General features: G+C 42.7%; 1 protein-coding gene across 1 annotated transcript in view; it reads left to right on the top strand.

Moving 5' to 3' along the window:
* Positions 1-19,820, top strand: part of LOC126260027 (uncharacterized) — a 113,313-nt gene that overhangs the window by 29,381 nt on the left and 64,112 nt on the right. Inside the window, exon 2 of the mRNA XM_049957200.1 lies at positions 3,300-3,459. Within this exon, the coding sequence (XP_049813157.1) occupies positions 3,300-3,459 (160 nt within the window). The remainder of the gene's footprint in view (positions 1-3,299; positions 3,460-19,820) is intronic.

Raw genomic sequence — 19,820 nt, 5'->3', positions numbered from 1 at the left:
ATAAAATATAAATAAACAAAAAGACGAAGTAAGAAACTAAGACATCAGACAGGAATTCAGAAATAAGAAAAAATGGAAGAATAAAATCGCAGTTGGTGTGAGCAATTCATAAACGGACGACTAAAGACCTGCAGAAAAGGCCCCGCGCAACAAACCGACTAGTCGTTGAGATCCTGGACGCCCGTGGATGAGAAGCAACGATGGGGCATTTGAAGGGAACGGACTGCATGGTCCACCAAGAAGATAAAGATGACGTTTAATGATGAGATATTCAGCTCTGAACAAGTACTCGACCACACGATACGGTGACGGAACAGGAATTTTGAACCCATAATCACAGTGACGGTCCAGTTTCATTTAGAATGTTGATTCCTGGCTTGCATAGTCGGCTGAAATGTCTCACATCAGTCACTTGTTGCGTAAGGATGATCAACAACTTATCCACCACTTCTCCAGTAATCGCTTCCATTTCTCTCAGACAGATAGATACACGAGGAACACATCCATACCCTACTTGATCCCCTGCCATGAGACGTGCAGGGGGTAATTCTCATACATATCCGTCTATATCTTCACCCCGCATACCACCAATGCACAATACGTCGGATACCACTGTCTCTTTCTCTTCCCCCCCACGCCCCCCTTTCCCCGTTCCTGTCACACATGGTACACAGAAGAACAGCTGTGCGCAAAGTTTCAAGCGAGTTCCAGTATCTAATTTCAGCATCTTGGTCTTTTGGTGACCTGTATGTATTACTAAGCAAAATACTCATTGACCCCTCTAGTAACGAACGCTCTCGGAGCATTAATAGCAAACAGCGCCGTGATGCACGACGCCTCTCTTGTAGCGTGTAACAATGGAGTTGGCAGAGTATCTCCGCGACGCCTTCTGTGGTGTCACCGCTAGACACCACACTTACTAGGTGGTAGCTTTAAATCGGCCGCGGTCCATTAGTACATGTCGGACCCGCGTGTCGCCACTGTGTGATCGCAGACCGAGCGCCACCACACGGCAGGTCTAGAGAGACGTACGAGCACTCGCCCCGGTTGTACGGACGACATTGCTAGCGACTACACGTACGAAGCCTTTCTCTCAATTGCCGAGAGACAGTTAGAATAGCCTTCAGCTAAGTCCATGGCTACGACCTAGCAAGGCGCCATTAACCATATCTGGAAAGAGTCTCACTTGTATTATTAAGAGCGATGTACCGCAGAAGTGAATAAAAGTTAAGTATACGACAAGCTCCGTTCTTTTCTTTATAGCATTCATAAAGTATCCTGTTTCAGACTTAACCCAAGACGGCGTGAGTTGACGCGTGCCCTTTCGGCTACTTCTGTGTGGCGTAGCTAGCTTGTTACGCCACAACACCTTCGCTCTTACTAAACGAACCCGTCGCGAAAATCTATCCTATCTGGGAAGGATAGCATATTCAGGAGCAATGCTCAAGTGTCGGTCGATTGAGGATTTTGAAAGCAACATCCTTCTGGAATGGGAAACGTTCCTGAAGATGTTTTCATTGAATCTCAGTCTGGCTTCTACCTTCCCCACTATCAGTGTTTTGATCATTCCACTTTAAATTGCTCCGTATGCATACTCCAATGTATTTAATGAAACAGCTTCCACGGCAGCGGTGTAATGAACCAATAACGTGTCTTTTCACTTATTTGAGTGTTGCGTTTGTTTCTGCTGAGCGTCCCGTCCAATTACTGCATTTCTAGCGTTGTGCCTTGTCTGTAGATAACGGCATCATCCACTAGCTGTATCATGGAGCTTCTGATGCTATTCTGTACGTCTTTTGTGGTCCTATAACAGTACTGTCTGAGTAACACTCCCTTTGGCATGAGCACGACGATAATTTTGCATGTGAAATATTCTCTAGTTTACTAGGAACTGTTCAGTCCAACCACAAAACTGAATTGGCGTACCGTACTCACGAATTTTATCCACCATACGAATTGTCTGTAAGGCTTTCCGCAAGTCAAGGAACATGGCATCAATCGGGGCGATGCAATCTACTGACATCTTGATCTCGTGGAGAAACAAATCGAGCGGCGTTTCGAATAAATATTGTTTAACGAATTTACATGGTGTTTCACAATCCGAGTTACAGGCTTCTAGAGGCTATAGACGCGATATAGTTGATAACATTTGATCAGGAACCCATGCCCGGAAATGCACGGTTTGGATGTAAAGGAAGTCGGAAGATCGGATCACTTACAGATCTCCCGCTTATAGTAGTACATAACGCAGGCAGTGAGTTCTGACATATATACCCTAACGGAGTCCGTGGCACGCGCTACGTTACGAGTACTTTTCGTCGGGTTCTCTTTTACGTGACGCACGGTATCCTCTTCAAAGTCGAGATTGCAACGCGTCCGTGCAGCACCAGAGTCAACCATTCTCGTATTTACGAACGTGCCAATTTCTCGCAGCCGTTGTTGCAGTAGGACTAAAGTTGTGGCTGCTGGACTCAGGCGATCTGGAAAAGTTCTCCATACATGCTTTACGCGTCGCTGCCGTTTCATACGAACCGTGAAGTGGGAAATTCGAAAGCGATCCGATCTTCAAACTTATTTTAATCGGAAAGGAATACTTCCGGACATGAGTTCCTTATCATCTACTAAGTCCCCTCTGCTACCCCTATAAGCCTATAATAGGAATTCTAAAACATCCTGTATATGTATTTTTGTAGTCAACGTAATCATTATTTTGTAGAATGTGACGTACCTGATGTCTTGTGTTATATCTAGTTCTGTCACAACTATCGATTTCAGGATTTTAGGGACAGCGAAACAACTAATCTTAGCACCAGCTTGGTCTTTTATCTGCATTTCACAGAATATTAATTGAATTTTTGTCGGCTAGCATTTGATTATCGACAAACGCATCCTGTGCGAAGAATCTGTGATGGAAACTACCATATCCTTGGGTGCACGTGTATTTTTGTGTCTATCAGCCATGTTTAATTTTCGTTTCAATGGACATTCTCGTAGGATACGGGATTATGTATCTGGGACACCACGATCACAATTACACTTCGTCTCTGCGAAATACAACGAATGTAATTTAAACGTCGACTAAACACAGATAAGCAATGCAGAAGGCTTCCTGATGCCTCGTAAAACTTTAAATACGGTATCCTGTAATTAAACTGGAGGATCTGAATAGCAAGTTATCCGAAGAAAGTAGATTTCATCGCCTACAGTGTTTTCCATTTTCCTTTTTACTAATTCAGCTTTTCTCCTCATCTGAGATTCACACTATCGATATACTACACTTACTACGTTCTCTCCTTCAGCTGACGGTACACGCGCTGCGTTCGTCAAACGTCACGTCGTGCGTGGCGCTGCTCTGACGCCGGAAGACTACTTTTCCAGCCTCGTGGACCAGTTCGATGATGCTGTCCGCAGTCTGGGCTTCAACAACCTAGCCATTCACGACTTCACCAAAGAGCTTAAGTGAGTCGCTACTTCCAGTCGAGATTATTACTGTATTAGAAATAAATAGTGTTATTAAGATTGTAATTTAAAATTATTTGGGAATTTGTGAAGTGCTTTCCTTGATGACTGTGGTAGCCTTCTACACATTAGTCATTTTAAGAGAAATTAAACATGGGATAAACGCGACTCGTTTTCAAATCGAGAAAATCTCTCTGCTGTGTTTTTCTTTTTTTTCGAAATGTATTATAGAGACAAAAGCAGTACTAAAATTCTTGACCGTCTCACATTTGGCTAATTGGGAATATCGAAATATGACAGTAAAAATCTGTATAGCGCAGGTTTTTTGCGACATCAGAGGTAATGACTGCAATTGCACCAACAATTGCCTGTATGCGGGTAGGACTCCCACACTGAGGGCTCCGTAAAAATCTAATTACGTATATAGACAGTTTACCCACTTCGGGAATCGAGGATCAAGTCGGATAATAAATGAAAATAAAAATATTTTTTTCGTGTGATAAAACTACAAATTAACGATCTCGGATCTTTCCCTTTACTTGTACTATGAAAATTTGCTTCTTGCCAAATTTCATAAATCTGGGTCAACGGGAAGTACCCTATAGGTTTTGATAGGTTACCTTTTGAGTAGCGAAATTTGTGACATAAATGGCTGTATCTTCTGTCTGCATTGACAAAAAAGTTAAAAACTTTTTAAGACCGAGGGACCATTGACCACAGTACTTAACATCAGTTTCAATTTGATACGCCAAACTGTTTCAAAAGGAAAGGTCCTTAACGGATGGACAGACTGACAGATGTAAAAAAATATGTAAATCATAAAGTTACAATTATCGGATTTTTTCGTTTAGTTGCGCCGTGTAACCTTCCTTTTTGCCCAGTTTCTTGCTTGTAGGTCAACTGGAAGTACCCTATTGCTTTTGATGAGTGAGTTTGCAAGTATCGAAATATGTTACATGAATGGCCGTATATTTTGACTGACTTGACTTAGAAGCTTAAACTTTATGCACCCCGAAGGGATAATAGACGTTAATATGTGACATAAACCTGGACTTGATGGTCTACTGATTCCTGAGGGAAACGGTTCTTAACAGACTGACTGACTGACTCCTATAAGAGTTACGATTTTACAGACTGAGGCAGGGAATCCTTAAAAAGGCGGCTCTCAGCCTTAGCCCTGGGATACGTTCTGTCAGCTTTTCCTGTTAATTAATTGGCATTCACTCTGAGTTTCTCGCAGGCACGAAAAAGCTACTGTCAGTTTATGGAAAATTGAGAATTTTTCATAGTACGTAAATCAGAGGAAATACCGAATAGAAATACTAAATAATAAATTTATAGTGTAACCATACTAAAGGAAGGGTTCAATTGATAGGAAAGATCTCGAGGCATCAAGAAAACGTCAGTTTAATAATGATGGTTATTGTGATGAGTAAAAATTGTAGCGGGAGATCAAGTGTTGAATACAGTAAGTGGGTTGAAATGAATACACGAGGGTGCAGTATTTATATAGGGAATAAGGTGCTTGCACAGGACAGGCTGGTGCGAGACCTTCATCACACCAGTCTACCAGTACAACTAAGTAATTAGACACACAATTAATCGCACCAACAAACCCTTCTCGATCCGGTGCACAGAGATGTTGAGGAATCTGCAATTTTGAACAAACAACAAATTGTAGTCGAGCTGTACTGTCACGAAGGGATCAAATTCCGCATTAAGGGCAGTCTGAGTTGCATTCCCAGTTCAGAACCAATTTCATCGGCTTACAGAAGTCAAATAAAAGATGGAATAAGTGTCCTTTGACGCTACATAGCGTTTATTTCGTCACTAGAAATATATAACTAGTTTAAGAAAGGATACTGGTGATAGATTTTTTACATGTCGCCACTCCAGACTTTATTGTGGCTCAACCTAACGTCTACTTGGTAGAGAAGGAATGTCATGTTTAATGTGATTTTCAGACCACAACGCCGTTATACCTTCTTCACTTGGCGTTGCTAGAAGCGAATAGAATCGGTCTCTCCCTATCAAAGAGCACCGTCAGAAGTTGGAATCGATCCAAAATCGTCAGTAGAGGAACCTATCAGCAATTCAACAGACCTATGGAAAAGCGTCTGTTATGGTTCGCGGTTCCAGTCTTGCTGACTATAACGTTTTAATCCCTTCTGTGAAAGTCTGATCAAACATCGATAAACAAATCGCAAGAAAATACTTTCATCTCATAGTGCAATGGTGAAAAACTTGTAATGCTGCACAACAGGTAACGCCTCTTTCCGCTGCTGACAAGCAAATTTTGGGTTTCTAGGAATACATAACTTTATTTATGAAATGCCACATTTGCTTACCTGTTGAGTATGACACAGCATACCAATTAAACACAAACCCAGTCTTAATCTAAGTGAGTAGTATTTTACTAATTCGTGCCGATTGAGGCACGCTTGTGTACAGATACTCAGTTTTATTAAAACAGACTTTCGTTGTAAGGTTATCGTGGGTAATTTTATTTCATTTCTTATAATACAGTGCACATTTTCGTAAGGTTTCTTTTACTGTTGTTAAAACAGTACTAAACAAGAGAGAGAAATTAATCATCAACGATATATGAGAATTCTCTGATGTTATCTATAACAGTTTGACAATGCACATGCATCTAGAAAACTTGTTCTGAGTTAAAGGTGTCAAAAAAGGTTTGTAGAAGAATAAAATTCCACTACCAGATGACAGCTAATGTAGAAAATAATTTTCTGACTATTTTGGCACGATTCCCTCTCCCCATACATAATGCAAAAGCTTCGAGATGCATTTGCTGCCTGGCGTCCTATTAAACTTGAAAAGAACAAAATGTCGCAGAAGTTAGCCCTTTTTCCACATGCGACTATTTTGGTTTGAGAAGTGAAGGGAATAATGTTCAAAGTTCCATTAAATTGTTAACTTCAGCGGACAGCAGAATTGCGTTTTAAAAAATGTAGCAGCAAACGCGATTGAACTCACGACGTCTTATCTACAGCGTGCGACGCTTACCGTTATGCTACTAGCTGTCACGAAGGTACAGCAGCTCAAGAAGTCAACATTTCCTCCAGAACTTCCACATTCCACAGTGCTGTGAGATAATGCATATGGCCGCATCTAGACTTCTAAGAGACAGACAGTTGCAGCTTTTCTTTTGCACTGCACAACGGTTTCAGCAAACAGAAAGCGCAATAGAGTAGCTCAAATGGAAAGGAACAGCTTCTGTTTAAATTTACGTTATTTTATTTCGGTGATTACAAAATAGAGTCGAATGTATGCACTGGATAGCCGAGGCAGCTAGTTCATGGCGATTCGATCAACCAAGTAAATGAATGTACTGAACATGCTGCAAACCCCTACACTCATCGAGTGTGCTGCATCTGCGTTGTGATAGAAATGAGTCACAGACAAGAGGGTTTGGTGGCCTGTTGCATTGCTGATAGGTTCCTCTACTGACGGTGTAGGTTCGATTCCAACTTCTGACAATGCTTTTTAATAGGGAGAGACCAATTCTATTCGCTTCTAGCTACCCAAAGTGAAGAAGGTGTAATGGCATTGTGCTCTGAAATTCACATTAAACATGATATTTCTTCTCTACCAAATAGACGTTAGGTTGAACCAAAATAAAGTCAGGAGTGACGACATGTAAAAACTTTATGACCAGTATCCTTTCTTATACTAGTTATTTATTTCTAGTGACGAAATAAACGCTACATAGGGTCAATGTACCCTTATTCCATCTTTTATTTGAGCTTCTGTATGCCGATGAAATAGGTTGTGAACTGGGTATGCAACTCAGACCGCCCTTAATGCGGAATTTGATCCCTTCGTGACAGTACAGCTCGACTACAATTTGTTGTTTGTTCAAAATTGCAGATTCCTCAACATCTCCACATATTCTGCGTGAATGGGTTTGAATCCTTGCCCGGCACTAAGGTCTTCATTATGTATTATCAAGCTCTAGAACGAGAACACCTATCTGCTGGTGGATAATAATTTTGATTTTTTATGCATTTTCATTCGTTGTCAACACTAACGATATCTGACGTTTTTGACTCCCAGTGAGACATATAACTATATGCAAGATCACTGTAAGTTCAAGGATGTCATTTTGAGCTGCTGGTGGAGGAAAAGTCGCTGGCTGACGTCTCTTTGTGTGTAGTCAACAACGATATGTGTGGGGTCCGATTCCCAGTCAGCACTGAACTCTTCTTCATATTATTTCTAGTTCAAACATGCTCACATGTCACTGCTGGTGTAACAAACCCATATTTTACGTTTGTTTTCTGTATTACAACAGCGATAGCTGCCGGGCTGGAGTCCTGGAAAGGAGAGAAAAAATGAATGTTTCGTCTCGTCATTTCAGTTAAAACATCTAGCTACTTTCGAGAAAATCCAATATGTCACAGTTGATTGTGCTTCGATAAAAATTCGATTAGGAGCTGGGTTCGAATTCCTGTCCTACAGAAAGCTTTACCTCACGGCATTTCAAGTAAGTTACTTGTGAAGAAGCAATATTTAACATCTCTCGTAGTTCGTTAACAGGGACAATAGATGCTGGGTAGGAATTCGCGTCCGTTAAAAATGTTCACATTATGTAATTTAAAGTTGATATTTGCTAACTGCTACTGTCTAAAATCGAGATATATCACTCTCTGTAGGCCTAGTCAGGAATGACTGTTAGTTCCTGTCAGTCACGATATCTTAGTCTGCATGACCTGGGCTTGAATCCATATGCAGAACGGGACGGTTCGCCGTGTCAATTGAAGTTCATACATATTCTCAACTAGCTGCTCGTTAATAATTTAAATTTTTAATGTCATTTTGAGTTAAATAACAAGTACGGTATGTTACTTTGAAGAGGAAATCATGAATACGACGAACTTATTACGTGCATTACCTATCTGACGTAATAATGAGAGTGGTAACATTCCAGGTATGTCATTTATTGTAATGAATGTGAGCTTACAAGCCTTAAGGACAGTCTTGACAGTCTTATCTGTGATAATGTGTGCCCTGATATTTCTACTATCGTGGTACTACTTTACATCTTAAGTTATTGCGATACAGAGCAGTGTTTTCTAGTGGTGACTTGGAACCATTTTCAATAGTAAAACGACTGTACCAAGGAGCGATTATCGCTTCCCACGCCCGGGTTCCCGGGTTCGATTCCCGGCAGGGTCAGGGATTTTCTCTGCTTCGTGATGGCTGGGTGTTGTGTGATGTCCTTAGGTTAGTTAGGTTTAAGTAGTTCTAAGTTCTAGGGGACTGATGACCATAGATGTTAAGTCCCATAGTGCTCAGAGCCATTTGAACTATTTGAACCAAGGAGCGATTAGATAATCTGCTAGACAGCTGCTTTATGTGGGTTGCATGCGAATCACGCGAAATGCAATTCAGGTCGTTCGGATACTTTTGAGCACGACTGTACATGTGATCTGCTTCGGAGATCCATTTTTAACAATGTACGATCAACGATGTGCTCCGAAACACTTTTGCGGTCACCAGAATTGTGCTCTTTCGGCTTGGGTGCCACAGATAACCAAGTTTCCTACTTTACAGAGCGGGTAAGCCTCCGAACACCCATTCTGTGAAGAGTCGTGGACGTCCAACCATTTAGCGCTTAGTGGTAGTTTCACTGTCATACCTCTTCCTGTAGATACTCAAGATACCAGGACGTGAACATTCGATAATCTTCGCCGTTTTCGAGATATTCGTTCAAAGACTCTACGTAATGATAATCTGCCCTCTTTCAAAGTCATTTATCTCAATGGATTTCCTCATTTTCCGCCCAAATTTTCGCTAGGGTAGTCCCCCTCCGTGCCTGCCCCTCTTACGTACTTGTTACCGCGTCACGTGCCCACAACAGCTCAAGGCGGCAGTCTACGTTACAGTGTGCAGTGGTCATAATGCTTTGAGTCGTCTGCATAGGTGATACCAATAATCCGTTTGAAAGCAGCGTGTGGAAAAAGTCAATACTCAAGTGCTACCTTCGTCTAGAACACGCTTCTAAGACTCATGATCAAGAAAGAACCTACGTGTCGGTTTCGATCCAGCTACTGCACGAATCTGCGGCAATGGCGGCCGAAGACTTCTGGCGTAAGAAGTCATCTTCGTTCTGCCAGCAGCCTTGGCAAAGAGGTTGGAGGAGTGGACACAGTTTTAGCAGACCCTTTTGCCCTTAAGTAGGAAAACTAACCCTTAATGGCGAAAGAATCAGCAACTATCAAAGGATTGAGAATACGGCAGACCATAGAGACCACTGCATTAAATACACATTATGTGTATCACCAGTACATGGTCACTGCAAAGAAGAAAAAGCTTCGTCTCCTATTCGGGTCTCCTAGAGAGACCTACAAAGGGGCGAGGCATCCGTACGAAAAAGGTTAACTAACTGAAGAAAGGAGATCATTCTACGAGAAGCCTGAACGTGGTAGTGAAGCAAAAAAATCTGAAAAGGGAAATGCAAAGACTACATTTACAGTGGGAGTCAGTGAAGTGATATAGAATTAAGGTGAGGATGACTGGTCTAACGAATAGAGAGTAATATCAGCAGCAGCAGAAACTGTTATAACGGGAGTAGGGTTCGTTATTAATAGGATAGTAGGGCAGACAGTGAATTACTGGAAACAGTTCAATGACAGGATTATTCTCATTAAGATTGATAGCAAACCAATGGCAACGCGTGTTAGACAAGGGAAGATTTCAGCTGGATTACATCATGATCAGACAGATGTTCCGAAATCAAATATTGGATTGTAAGGCATACCGTAACTCAGACCCACCTTTAGTAATGCTGAAGAGTAAGCTGTGGTTAAAGAGAATCGTAAGGAAGAATCAATGTGCAGAGAAGTTGAGTCCGAACTTCTGAGGAATTATAAGGTGCATTTCAGTATCTCTGAGGCTGTAGCTATTTCGATAGTGAATACTACAGTAGGCAGTTCAGTTGAAGGACAGTAGGAACACAACGAATAACTCAATTGATCGACGAAAGTAAGGAGAAAAAGGCAACGAAAGGAATATAGCAACATACATAAATTGGGTACAAAATAAACACTAAGTGCAGGGATACCAAGGCGAAATGGCTGTAGGAAAAGCGTGAAGAATCGAAACATAAATGGTTGCCGAAAGGATAATATCAGCTTACAGAAATGTAATACACCCTTCGGTGAAATTAGGAGCAAAGGTGTCGGCAGTAAAACTGCAGAAGGAATTCCACTGTTAAACATAGAATGCGGAAAGATATAAAACATACACTGAAGGCCTTTGCGAAGTAGGGGAACTGTCCGATGACGTTTTAGAATAAGAATTGGGAGTCAGTTTGGATGACGTAGGGGATGCAGTATTAGTGTCAGAGTGTGATAGATCGTTGGAAGACTTGCACTCAAATAAGGTAGAAGGCATAAGTAATATTCCTTCGTAATTTTGAAGGCCGCTAGGGAAAATTGCAACCAAACAACAGTTCAAGCTAGAATCTATGTGACTGCAGTCAAGCCATCAGACTTTCACAAAATATAATCCACGCAATTTCGAGGATAACAAGGGCAGAGGAGTGGGAGAACTAGCCCACAACAGTTCATGTACCCAAATTGCTGACAAGAATAGATGATTGAAAAAGAAGTTTGAGAACCTGTTACATCACGATAAGTTAGGCTTTTGGGAAGGTAAGGGCACAGAGGCACAGTTTTGATATTGCACTTGATACTGGAATCATGAGAAAAATAGGCACCTTTATAGGACCTGTTTACGTAAAAACGATTTTTGATAGTGTAAAAAGGCGCAAGACGTTCGACGTTCTCAGAAAAATTAGCGTAAGCTACGGTGAAAGACAAGTACTGTAAAGGACATATAAGAAACAGGAAGGAACTGTAAGGATGGAACACGATTCGAACGAAGCGTTCGGATTAAAAGGGATGGAATACAGGAAACTATCTTTCCCCTCTACTGTTCAAGCTGTACAGCAAGTAGCTAGTCGGAAGTCAAAGACAGTTCAGGAGTGGGATTAAAGTTAAGGGTGAACGATTACTGCTGAATTTGTTACCTCAGTGAATGTGATGGCAATGAGAGGAAGCGCTGAATGGAACACAGTATGTGGACTGACAGTATAACGAATGAAGATGAAAGTAATGAAAAGCAGCAGGAAATAAATTAGAGAGAAATCTAACATCAAAATAGGGGATTTCTACCGCCTTCTAAGCACAATAATATGTGACAACTGATGTAAGAAAGACACAAAAAGCAGACTGGCACAGGCGTAGAGGGTATTCTAGACAAAACAAGTCTAATAGTATCATACAATGGCGTTAATCTGAGGAAGTAACTTCTGAAAATGTGCATTTGGGGCATTGCAATACACGATAGTGAATTGTGGGCCGTTTTTCTCGGATAAAGTGTGGCAGTTATTGTAAGTGGTTGCCAATTCGAATCGAAAATTTAATTTAAGTTTCTGAGATGTGGTGCAATAGAAGAATGTTCAAAGTTATGTGGCCGACAAAGCAAGAGGAGGTTCTCCGCATAGTAGATGGAGAAATAAATGTGTGGAAAAGTAGGAGAGACAAGATGATAGGACATTTGTTAACACGATGTAGACGATGGCAACTGTGAAGGAAGACAGAGACTGAAATTCAACCTGTAAATAACTGATGAGGTAGGTTGCGAGTGTTACTTTGAGATGAAGAGGATGGCACAGGAGAGGAATTCAGATAGGGCAGCAACATACTAATTATAACCGAAAAAAGAAGTTGTGAGACATGGAGGAGTACCATGCAACCAGTGGAGAAGTTCTTTAAGGGTGTCATTCGCTTTGGCATGGTCTCATTATGCTGTCGACAAGGTAGATGAAATAAGCTTGGAAGATAATGATTTGGCAAGTCGTCGAAACGAAGCATTTGCTGGAAAGATATGACCAGCTGATACATCGATCGCCTGTAAGTGACAATGGTAAACTTTCCGGATGGCTAAAAACCACGGATCTGCTTCCAGTGATGATAAAATTATGAACTCGAACCGTTGCCTAGTTTTTGCTGTAGTGTATAATGCTATTGCGTGACAACAACAGGTTTCCTAACACTTTACCAGAATTCGTGAAATCGCTGTTGACGCTCTTACTGCATCAATCCCTGTGACCAGCAGTGTGAGTCTGTATGCAGGGTAAGAGGAAAGGGGGGGGAGGGGGGGGGGGGAATTGACTGAGGAATAAAAGCTGTAGTGCTCCAAACGTAGGGCATGACTGGATGGTATGTGGTTCACAGTTCATTGCCATGGGGACTAATATGGTGTCATCTGTTTCAGTAACGCTAACTGACGTACGTCGTCGTCATCCTGAAGATCTTGACTGTAACACCTGAACCGATTGTTTAGCACAAACTGAGGTATTAAAGGTTTATACTTCACAAGAAAAAAGAGCATGAACAGCACAGTGTTCCATATGGTTAATCGCATAGAAACCTATTAACGGATATTAAGAAAGAGTGTGTTCACTCTTCGCATATCTGAAGGCTTGAATTCTGGTGGGAACACTTTCAGTAAGGGATCTGAATGACTTTTGGGGAATGACAGCCCGTTCTTCCTCAACAGCCGGACATAGAGATGATAATGATGTTGAACTCTGGGGTCTGCAGCGAACTCTACGTTATAACTGATCCCAAAGGTGATCAGTTGAGTTCAAGTCAGGACTCTATGCAGGCCAGTCCATTTTAGGAATTTAGCTGTCCACAAACCATTTCTTCATAGATGCCGCTTTACGATAGGTTATGTTGTCGTGCTGATGTAAATAATAATCGTCCCCAAAATGTACGCAGGACAGAATGCTATAATATGTGTTCATATCCAGCAGAAAAACACCCTCGTATCGTAACCCCAACTCCTCTCTATTTCACACCCTACACACCGTCATTCTGCTACCTAGGCTGCTGGTAGAAATTTGAAACACGCGAGTCAATCCTTCCGCTGACTTCATGCGATTTTTACAACCAACCACTGCCGTTCTCGAAGAAAGTGTGAAATATCCTACCCATGCAAAGGAGCAGAAGTCCACTGTTTGAGACGTATTGTGAAGTGTAAATGGGACTGGTCCATAATTTTCTAATTCTCAATAACCTACACAACTGTGACATTAATTTGGACATGAAGTTCGTTCCCTGATCCGCAATTATGGTATCAGGCACCCCAAACTTCAGTAACCAATTACTGACTAAAGCTTGTGCTACCGTACTTGCATGTTTGGTCTGGTATTGATACCTTGGCTAGAAAGCGCGAAAAGTGATCAATTATAGTTAAAACGTAACGATTCCCAGCCGGTGTTTTGTTATATGGCCCGCAGACATCTATCCCGATAAACTCGAAAGGTTTCGAAACCTCTGGTAACCGCTGCAATTGAATTCGTCCGCGCGTCATATCGGCTCGCTCCGCATACGATACACAATTTGCTACTCATTGTTCCAAATCCCTTCTCCTAGTGCGCCACAAAAATCGTTCTGCTATCCGTCTTCCCGTAGCTCGACGACTCCCATGCCCTGAAAGCACATGATCATGGGCCTGCTTTAAGACTTCCCCCATCAAACTCTTTGGTACCACTACCCGTGGTCCACACCTGGTAACTCTATACAGCAAATTTCCATTCACAATTAAATGTGGTTGAGTTGTAAAACCCTGGCATTCCTCAGCCTCTGCTTGTGCCATATGCCATTCCGCGACACTCATACCCATTACTTGTAATGCGTCTGACCTGCGACTTAATGCATTTGCATTATCTTGTTTCTTCCCTGGCTTCAGAGTCAAACTCACTTAATTTTAGAGCTCACCGTGTCAACTGACTAGAAGGATCCTTGAGTCCCAGTAACCATTTCAATGCTGCATGATCTGTCACGACCTTAAACTTTCTACCAGCAAGGTAACAACGAAAATGCGTTACTCCGTATATTACAGCCAATATCTCCTTTTCCGTTGTGGAATAATTCCTCTCTGCCCTATTTAACTGTCTAGCAGCATATGCAATCGGACGCTCCTTTCCATTTACGATTTGCCCCAAAACACATCCTACTTCGCCATTTGAAGCGTCACATGATAAGATTAAGTCTTCTTCAAAATTCGGAAACACCATACCAGACCAGAAAATAATCTCATTTTTAATTCATCGAAACCTTGCTGGCATTCCTCCGTCCATTGAAATTAAATCCTTTCTTTAAAAACCTTCTTAATGGCTCGTCTACTGTAGCAAAATCCTTTACAAATTTACGATAATATGAAAATAACCCAATATATGATTTAACTGCTTCATTGTACGTGGCGTCGGAAAATTTTGAACTGTCTCTGTTAACCGAGGATCGGTTTGAACCCCTTGTTCACTGATTACATGACCTAAATATTTTACCTGAGTCTGCGCAAAATTACATTTTTCTAAACTTAATGTTAACCATGCCGACCGCAATCTCCTAAGGACTTATCTTAACCGCGATATATGTTCTGGTATATCCTTAGAAAATACTATAATATCATCTAGGTACACCATTTACATCTTTGGTTTCAATCCCCTTAAAATCCCATCTTATAATCGCTGAAAAGTTGCCGGCGTATTCTTCAACCCGAACGGCATACGTATATACTGATAGTGCCCCCAGGAACAGTAAAAGCTGTTTTTGCCCCACCCTCTGGCGCTACTTCCAACTGATGGTATCCACTCTGTAAATTCATCGTCGTAAAATACTTACATTGTCCCAAATTATCCAATGTGTCTGTGATATTCGGAATCGGATATGCGTCTGAAATATTTTTCGCATTCAGAAACATATAATCACAACAAAACCTATATTTCCTTGAACTATATACTGACTCCTTAGGTACGAGAGCTAAATTGCTTGAATACAGACTATCACTATGTTCTATGGTTCCATCCCGTAGCTGTTGATCTATAAACTCCTCTGGTAATGGTTGCATATGACGTGCTACCCTATATGGTTTCCTAAACGTTGGTGCATTATCCTCCGTTAGTATGTGATGCTTTGTAATCGGTGTTGCCGGTAACCTACCCTCCGTTACGAATAAATCGTTAAATGTCAATAACTACTCCTCCAACGCGGCCCTGTCGTCTACCTGCAATTGCGCTGCATCGACGTTTTGCTTATGGCTCGCCCCTAAGTCGTCCCTATCGAGGTAATCTTCATCAGAAAATGTGGTCAATAACAACACTTTCGACAAGCTAAAATCCACTCTGCCGAAGTTATCTATACTTACAGGAGCGCTATAATCTTCTTCCAAGTAACTTGCATGAGGTAAACTCCTCCGCACAAAACAGTGCGCATTATCCGACTCCTCACTACTCGAGAGTGGCTCCACCATGTACATATTTCCTTTGGTAAGTCCGTATTTATCAAGACTCTCTGTTCCCTTCCGTTCACCAAGCCTACTAAGCACAATTCCGTCTGTGCACCTACAAGTGCATTACTAAATTTCACTGGGACCGCCCTCCGACAGTTGAAGCAGTCCCGTTCTCGTTTAACGGTGCTGTCACCGAAGTTCCCCCCTACTCTTACTCCTGCAGTTCACTGCCCAATGACCCATTTTCCCACATGAAAACTCACCCTGACACTGCATCCTAATATGCCCTACCTGGCCACAACCAAAACAATTTCCGCTGCCAGAACTTTATGCTCCACCCTTTGCTTCGTCGCATAATCTACCACCTCTAAGTATGTAGCAATCCTCAGAGCCATCACATGATTACTGGGATTCTCCATTCTCAACTGACGTGACATCTCCAGCGGTACTCCCCACAAAAACACATCTAACGCCCTGTTCTCGGCCTCCCGTAACAGCACTCTATTCGTCTCCCCATTCGGTGACAGTTCGGACGTTTGCGCATTCAGATTTCGAATCCTGGTTCAAATGGCACTGAGCACTATGCGACTTAACTTCTGAGGTCATCAGTCGCCTAGAACTTAGAACTAATTAAACCTAACTAACCTAAGGACATCACACACATCCATGCCCGAGACAGGATTTGAACCTGCGACCGTAACGGTCACTCGGCTCCAGACTGTAGCGCCTAGAAACGCACGGCCACTCCGGCCGGCTTTCGAATCCTGTCTGAGAAAATCTCCACAGTCTCATTCCTTCTTATAACTAACGCATTTAATTTTTCTCGAACAAAAAATGCTACTATTCTGTTTTTGCTACCTCTGGCGTAACCCAACCTCAAGCTCTGCAAACGTCGCCACATTGTTTAGCGTTTCATGGTGTAATGTGTACAACTTGGCAACCCCTGTCAGGCGCACCTTCGAAACTCTCAACATTACAACATCCGACCACACATTGTCCTCAGCCATTGTGATAGTTTCATTAAGGAATACCGACACAACCTCCATTGTTTTACCCGAAAAAGGGTTAATCAATGCCGCGATTGCTGGAACAATCGGTCTATGACACTCCCCAATCTACAATTTACTTTCATCCGACGCCCTTTCCCTTATTTGCCTTGCCTCAAATCTCCTTGATAGTTCTTCATTTTTTTTTTTTTGTCCCTTATCCTTGCCTCCGATTATACCTGAATTTGCTCAGTTAGAGTGACTTCAGATTTAGCTGTAGTCACTGCTGCAGCCTCCGTTGCTTGCCATGTTTCCACCATTCTTGCTTATAGCTCGACTGTTAGTATTAGTTCCACTCTGCTATTCCTAAAACTCAGTTCTTGCAGCGAATCATCGCCCATCTACATTCTGAACAGTTGCATGCCAAATGTCCAAATCTGTTACAAGTAAAACAACTCTTTTGCACCCACTTTGTACCCAGTAATCTATGACCTGACAGGTTACAAAAATTCCATCGCTTAGGTGCTATGTCCCCGTGTCCCCCATTTCCCCTGAATTCAGAGAAATCTACAGGCTCCTCAGGCCTTACAAAAGACACCTTCTAAAAGTCCATCCTACTTGACACTTAACTCCTTAAGACACAAAATAATGACAATCCCATAAATCAACTGTCACTAACCCATCCCCATCGTGCTCCTGTGCAGGTGACAGTCCTGTTTTCCTTCCGATACCAGTATGGACGAATACATCCAGAATGACAAGACGTAACAAAATGTGTACGACCACCCATCACGAACGCAACCAAACAACTCAACTACCCCTTTACATGGGCACACCTCAACGCTACTTGCTAGATATAAGATGTGGGAGTGGAAATTCGGTACCCTGTTGTAACCGGCATCACTTCTAACACCACTGTTGCAGAGCATCAATGGTCAAACCCCGGCCTCTAGATGGCCAAGCTGAAGCTGGAACCCACCGCACCCCTTTTCGTCAGGAGGCTGAGAAAGTTCAATAGCGTCAAGGGGCAGTGGAGAGTGATACAGTGGAATTCAGAAGTATTCGTGTATTTGAATAATTTACAGTACTATGATGGGTGCAGCATAGTGTCGGCATGCCGCCCGCAGCGCTGTTCTGCGACTCCAGCTGGCTCAGCAACTCCTGCTATGTTGACGCTGCTGCTCCATCATCAAGGCCACTCAGCCAGGAGTTGGCCACACTCTGCCCGGTCGCCGCCCGCCGAGGTGTCGCATCCTGTGTCGCTTAGCTGCCTGTGATTCTGCAGACTGTTACAGTTCCTGGTCCCCGCCACCCTCTGCCCTGTTCAGCCTGCTCTGTCCGACCCTGGGATGAAGGTAGTTGTACTGGTCACCCATGGCCCTCAGGCCAACGCTGCTCCCAGGACAGGACCGGCCTCGAAACAGTGCCCTCCTGGATGCAGTGCTGCTACTTGCTGCTAGTGGTGCTTGCCTGATGGTCATACCTGCTGCAGTCTCTGGCGATGCTCCAGTGCTGCCACTTCTCCCACAGCATACACCTCGCCCGGTCCCCAGTACGCCAGGTGGGAAGTGACCTGCTGCACACCACTGTGATCTCCAAGAGCTGCCATTCCGTCCCACCCCGGTGTTGTGTCCCTGAAAGCGGAATACAGCCAGGACAAGTACATAGGAATAAAGAACAGTTTACACAAAATATTTACAACATCACTGCCAGACTGGTCCCTATGAGTGTAGACAAGCACAGGTCCGACCTGACTCATCAGACCTGGCCCACCTCAAGCAAAGAGTGCCTGACTATTGATACTGCTTTCCCCCTCACTTCTGATGTAGTGTCAGAGAGAGACAGAAACTATTCCCATACATCAGCCATTTACACATCGCCACACTCATCTCTGGCCTACTGCCGTTCCTCACACATCCTAATAACTTAAAGCAATGCTGCAATTCCCTGCCTCACTGTTGTTTCTTTCCAAACAAATCGTACATGCAATACGTCGCTACAGCTCTGTGCCATATTTACCCTGTCTGGCCTACTGGCTGCTGATTATTACCACACACACTGCCAGCGGCGCCAGACTTCATCGCCCAACCGAGCCTTTACTGAATTTTAACACAATTTCACTTACCTATGACTAACACTAATACTAGCACAGCAACTTGAAGGCAATAATGTAGACAAAGAAGGGGAAGTGGATGAAGATGATGTGGGAGATATGATACCGTGAGAAGAGTTTGGCAGAACACTGAAGGAAAAAATGGAAAAAAAATGGTTCAAATGGCTCTGAGCACTATGGGACTTAACATCTGTGGTCATCAGTCCCCTAGAACTTAGAACTACTTAAACCTAACTAACCTAAAGACATCACACACATCCATGCCCGAGGCAGGATTCGAACCTGCGACCGGTGTGGTCGCGCGGCTCCAGACGCGCCTAGAACCGCTCGGCCACACTGGCAGGCAACACTGAAGGAAACAGGGCCCCTAGAGTAGATGACATTCCATCAGAACTACTGGTAACCTTGGGAGAGTCCAGTCATCACAAAATTATTCCATTTGATGTGCAAGATAGGCAAAATTTTCAAACATCAAGAGCAATGTAATGATTCCAATTCCAAAGAGAGCGGTTGCTTAAAGGTGTGAATATTATGGAATCATCAGTTAAACAGGGCATGGTTGCAAAATACTAACACGATTTCTTAACAGGAGAATGGAAAAACTGGAATAAGCCTATCTCAGAGAATATCAGTTTCGATTTTGGCGAAATGCAGGAACACGAGAGGGAGTAAACTCTGATACTTTTCGGACAAGATAGGTTAAAGGAAAGGCAAACTTATGTCTATATCATTTGCAGCCTTAGAGGAAACTTTTGACATCGTTGAATGGGAAACCCTCTTTGAAATTCAGAAGGTAGGTAGTGGTAAAACTGTAATTGACTTTTGCTTCGGGATCTCATAGGGCCTTAGTTTTTTTTATATCTCTTTGAGTTAAATGCTTTCCTTCTTGTTCACTGTTCGACACAAGGTAAGTAACAACGTCTACTGTATGTGGA

Source organism: Schistocerca nitens, chromosome 5, assembly GCF_023898315.1.
Source record: "Schistocerca nitens isolate TAMUIC-IGC-003100 chromosome 5, iqSchNite1.1, whole genome shotgun sequence".
In the NCBI taxonomy this organism is placed as follows: Eukaryota; Metazoa; Arthropoda; class Insecta; order Orthoptera; family Acrididae; genus Schistocerca; species Schistocerca nitens.
The sequence above is the reverse complement of the archived record's forward strand: the minus strand, read 5'-3'. Positions and strand labels throughout refer to the sequence as shown.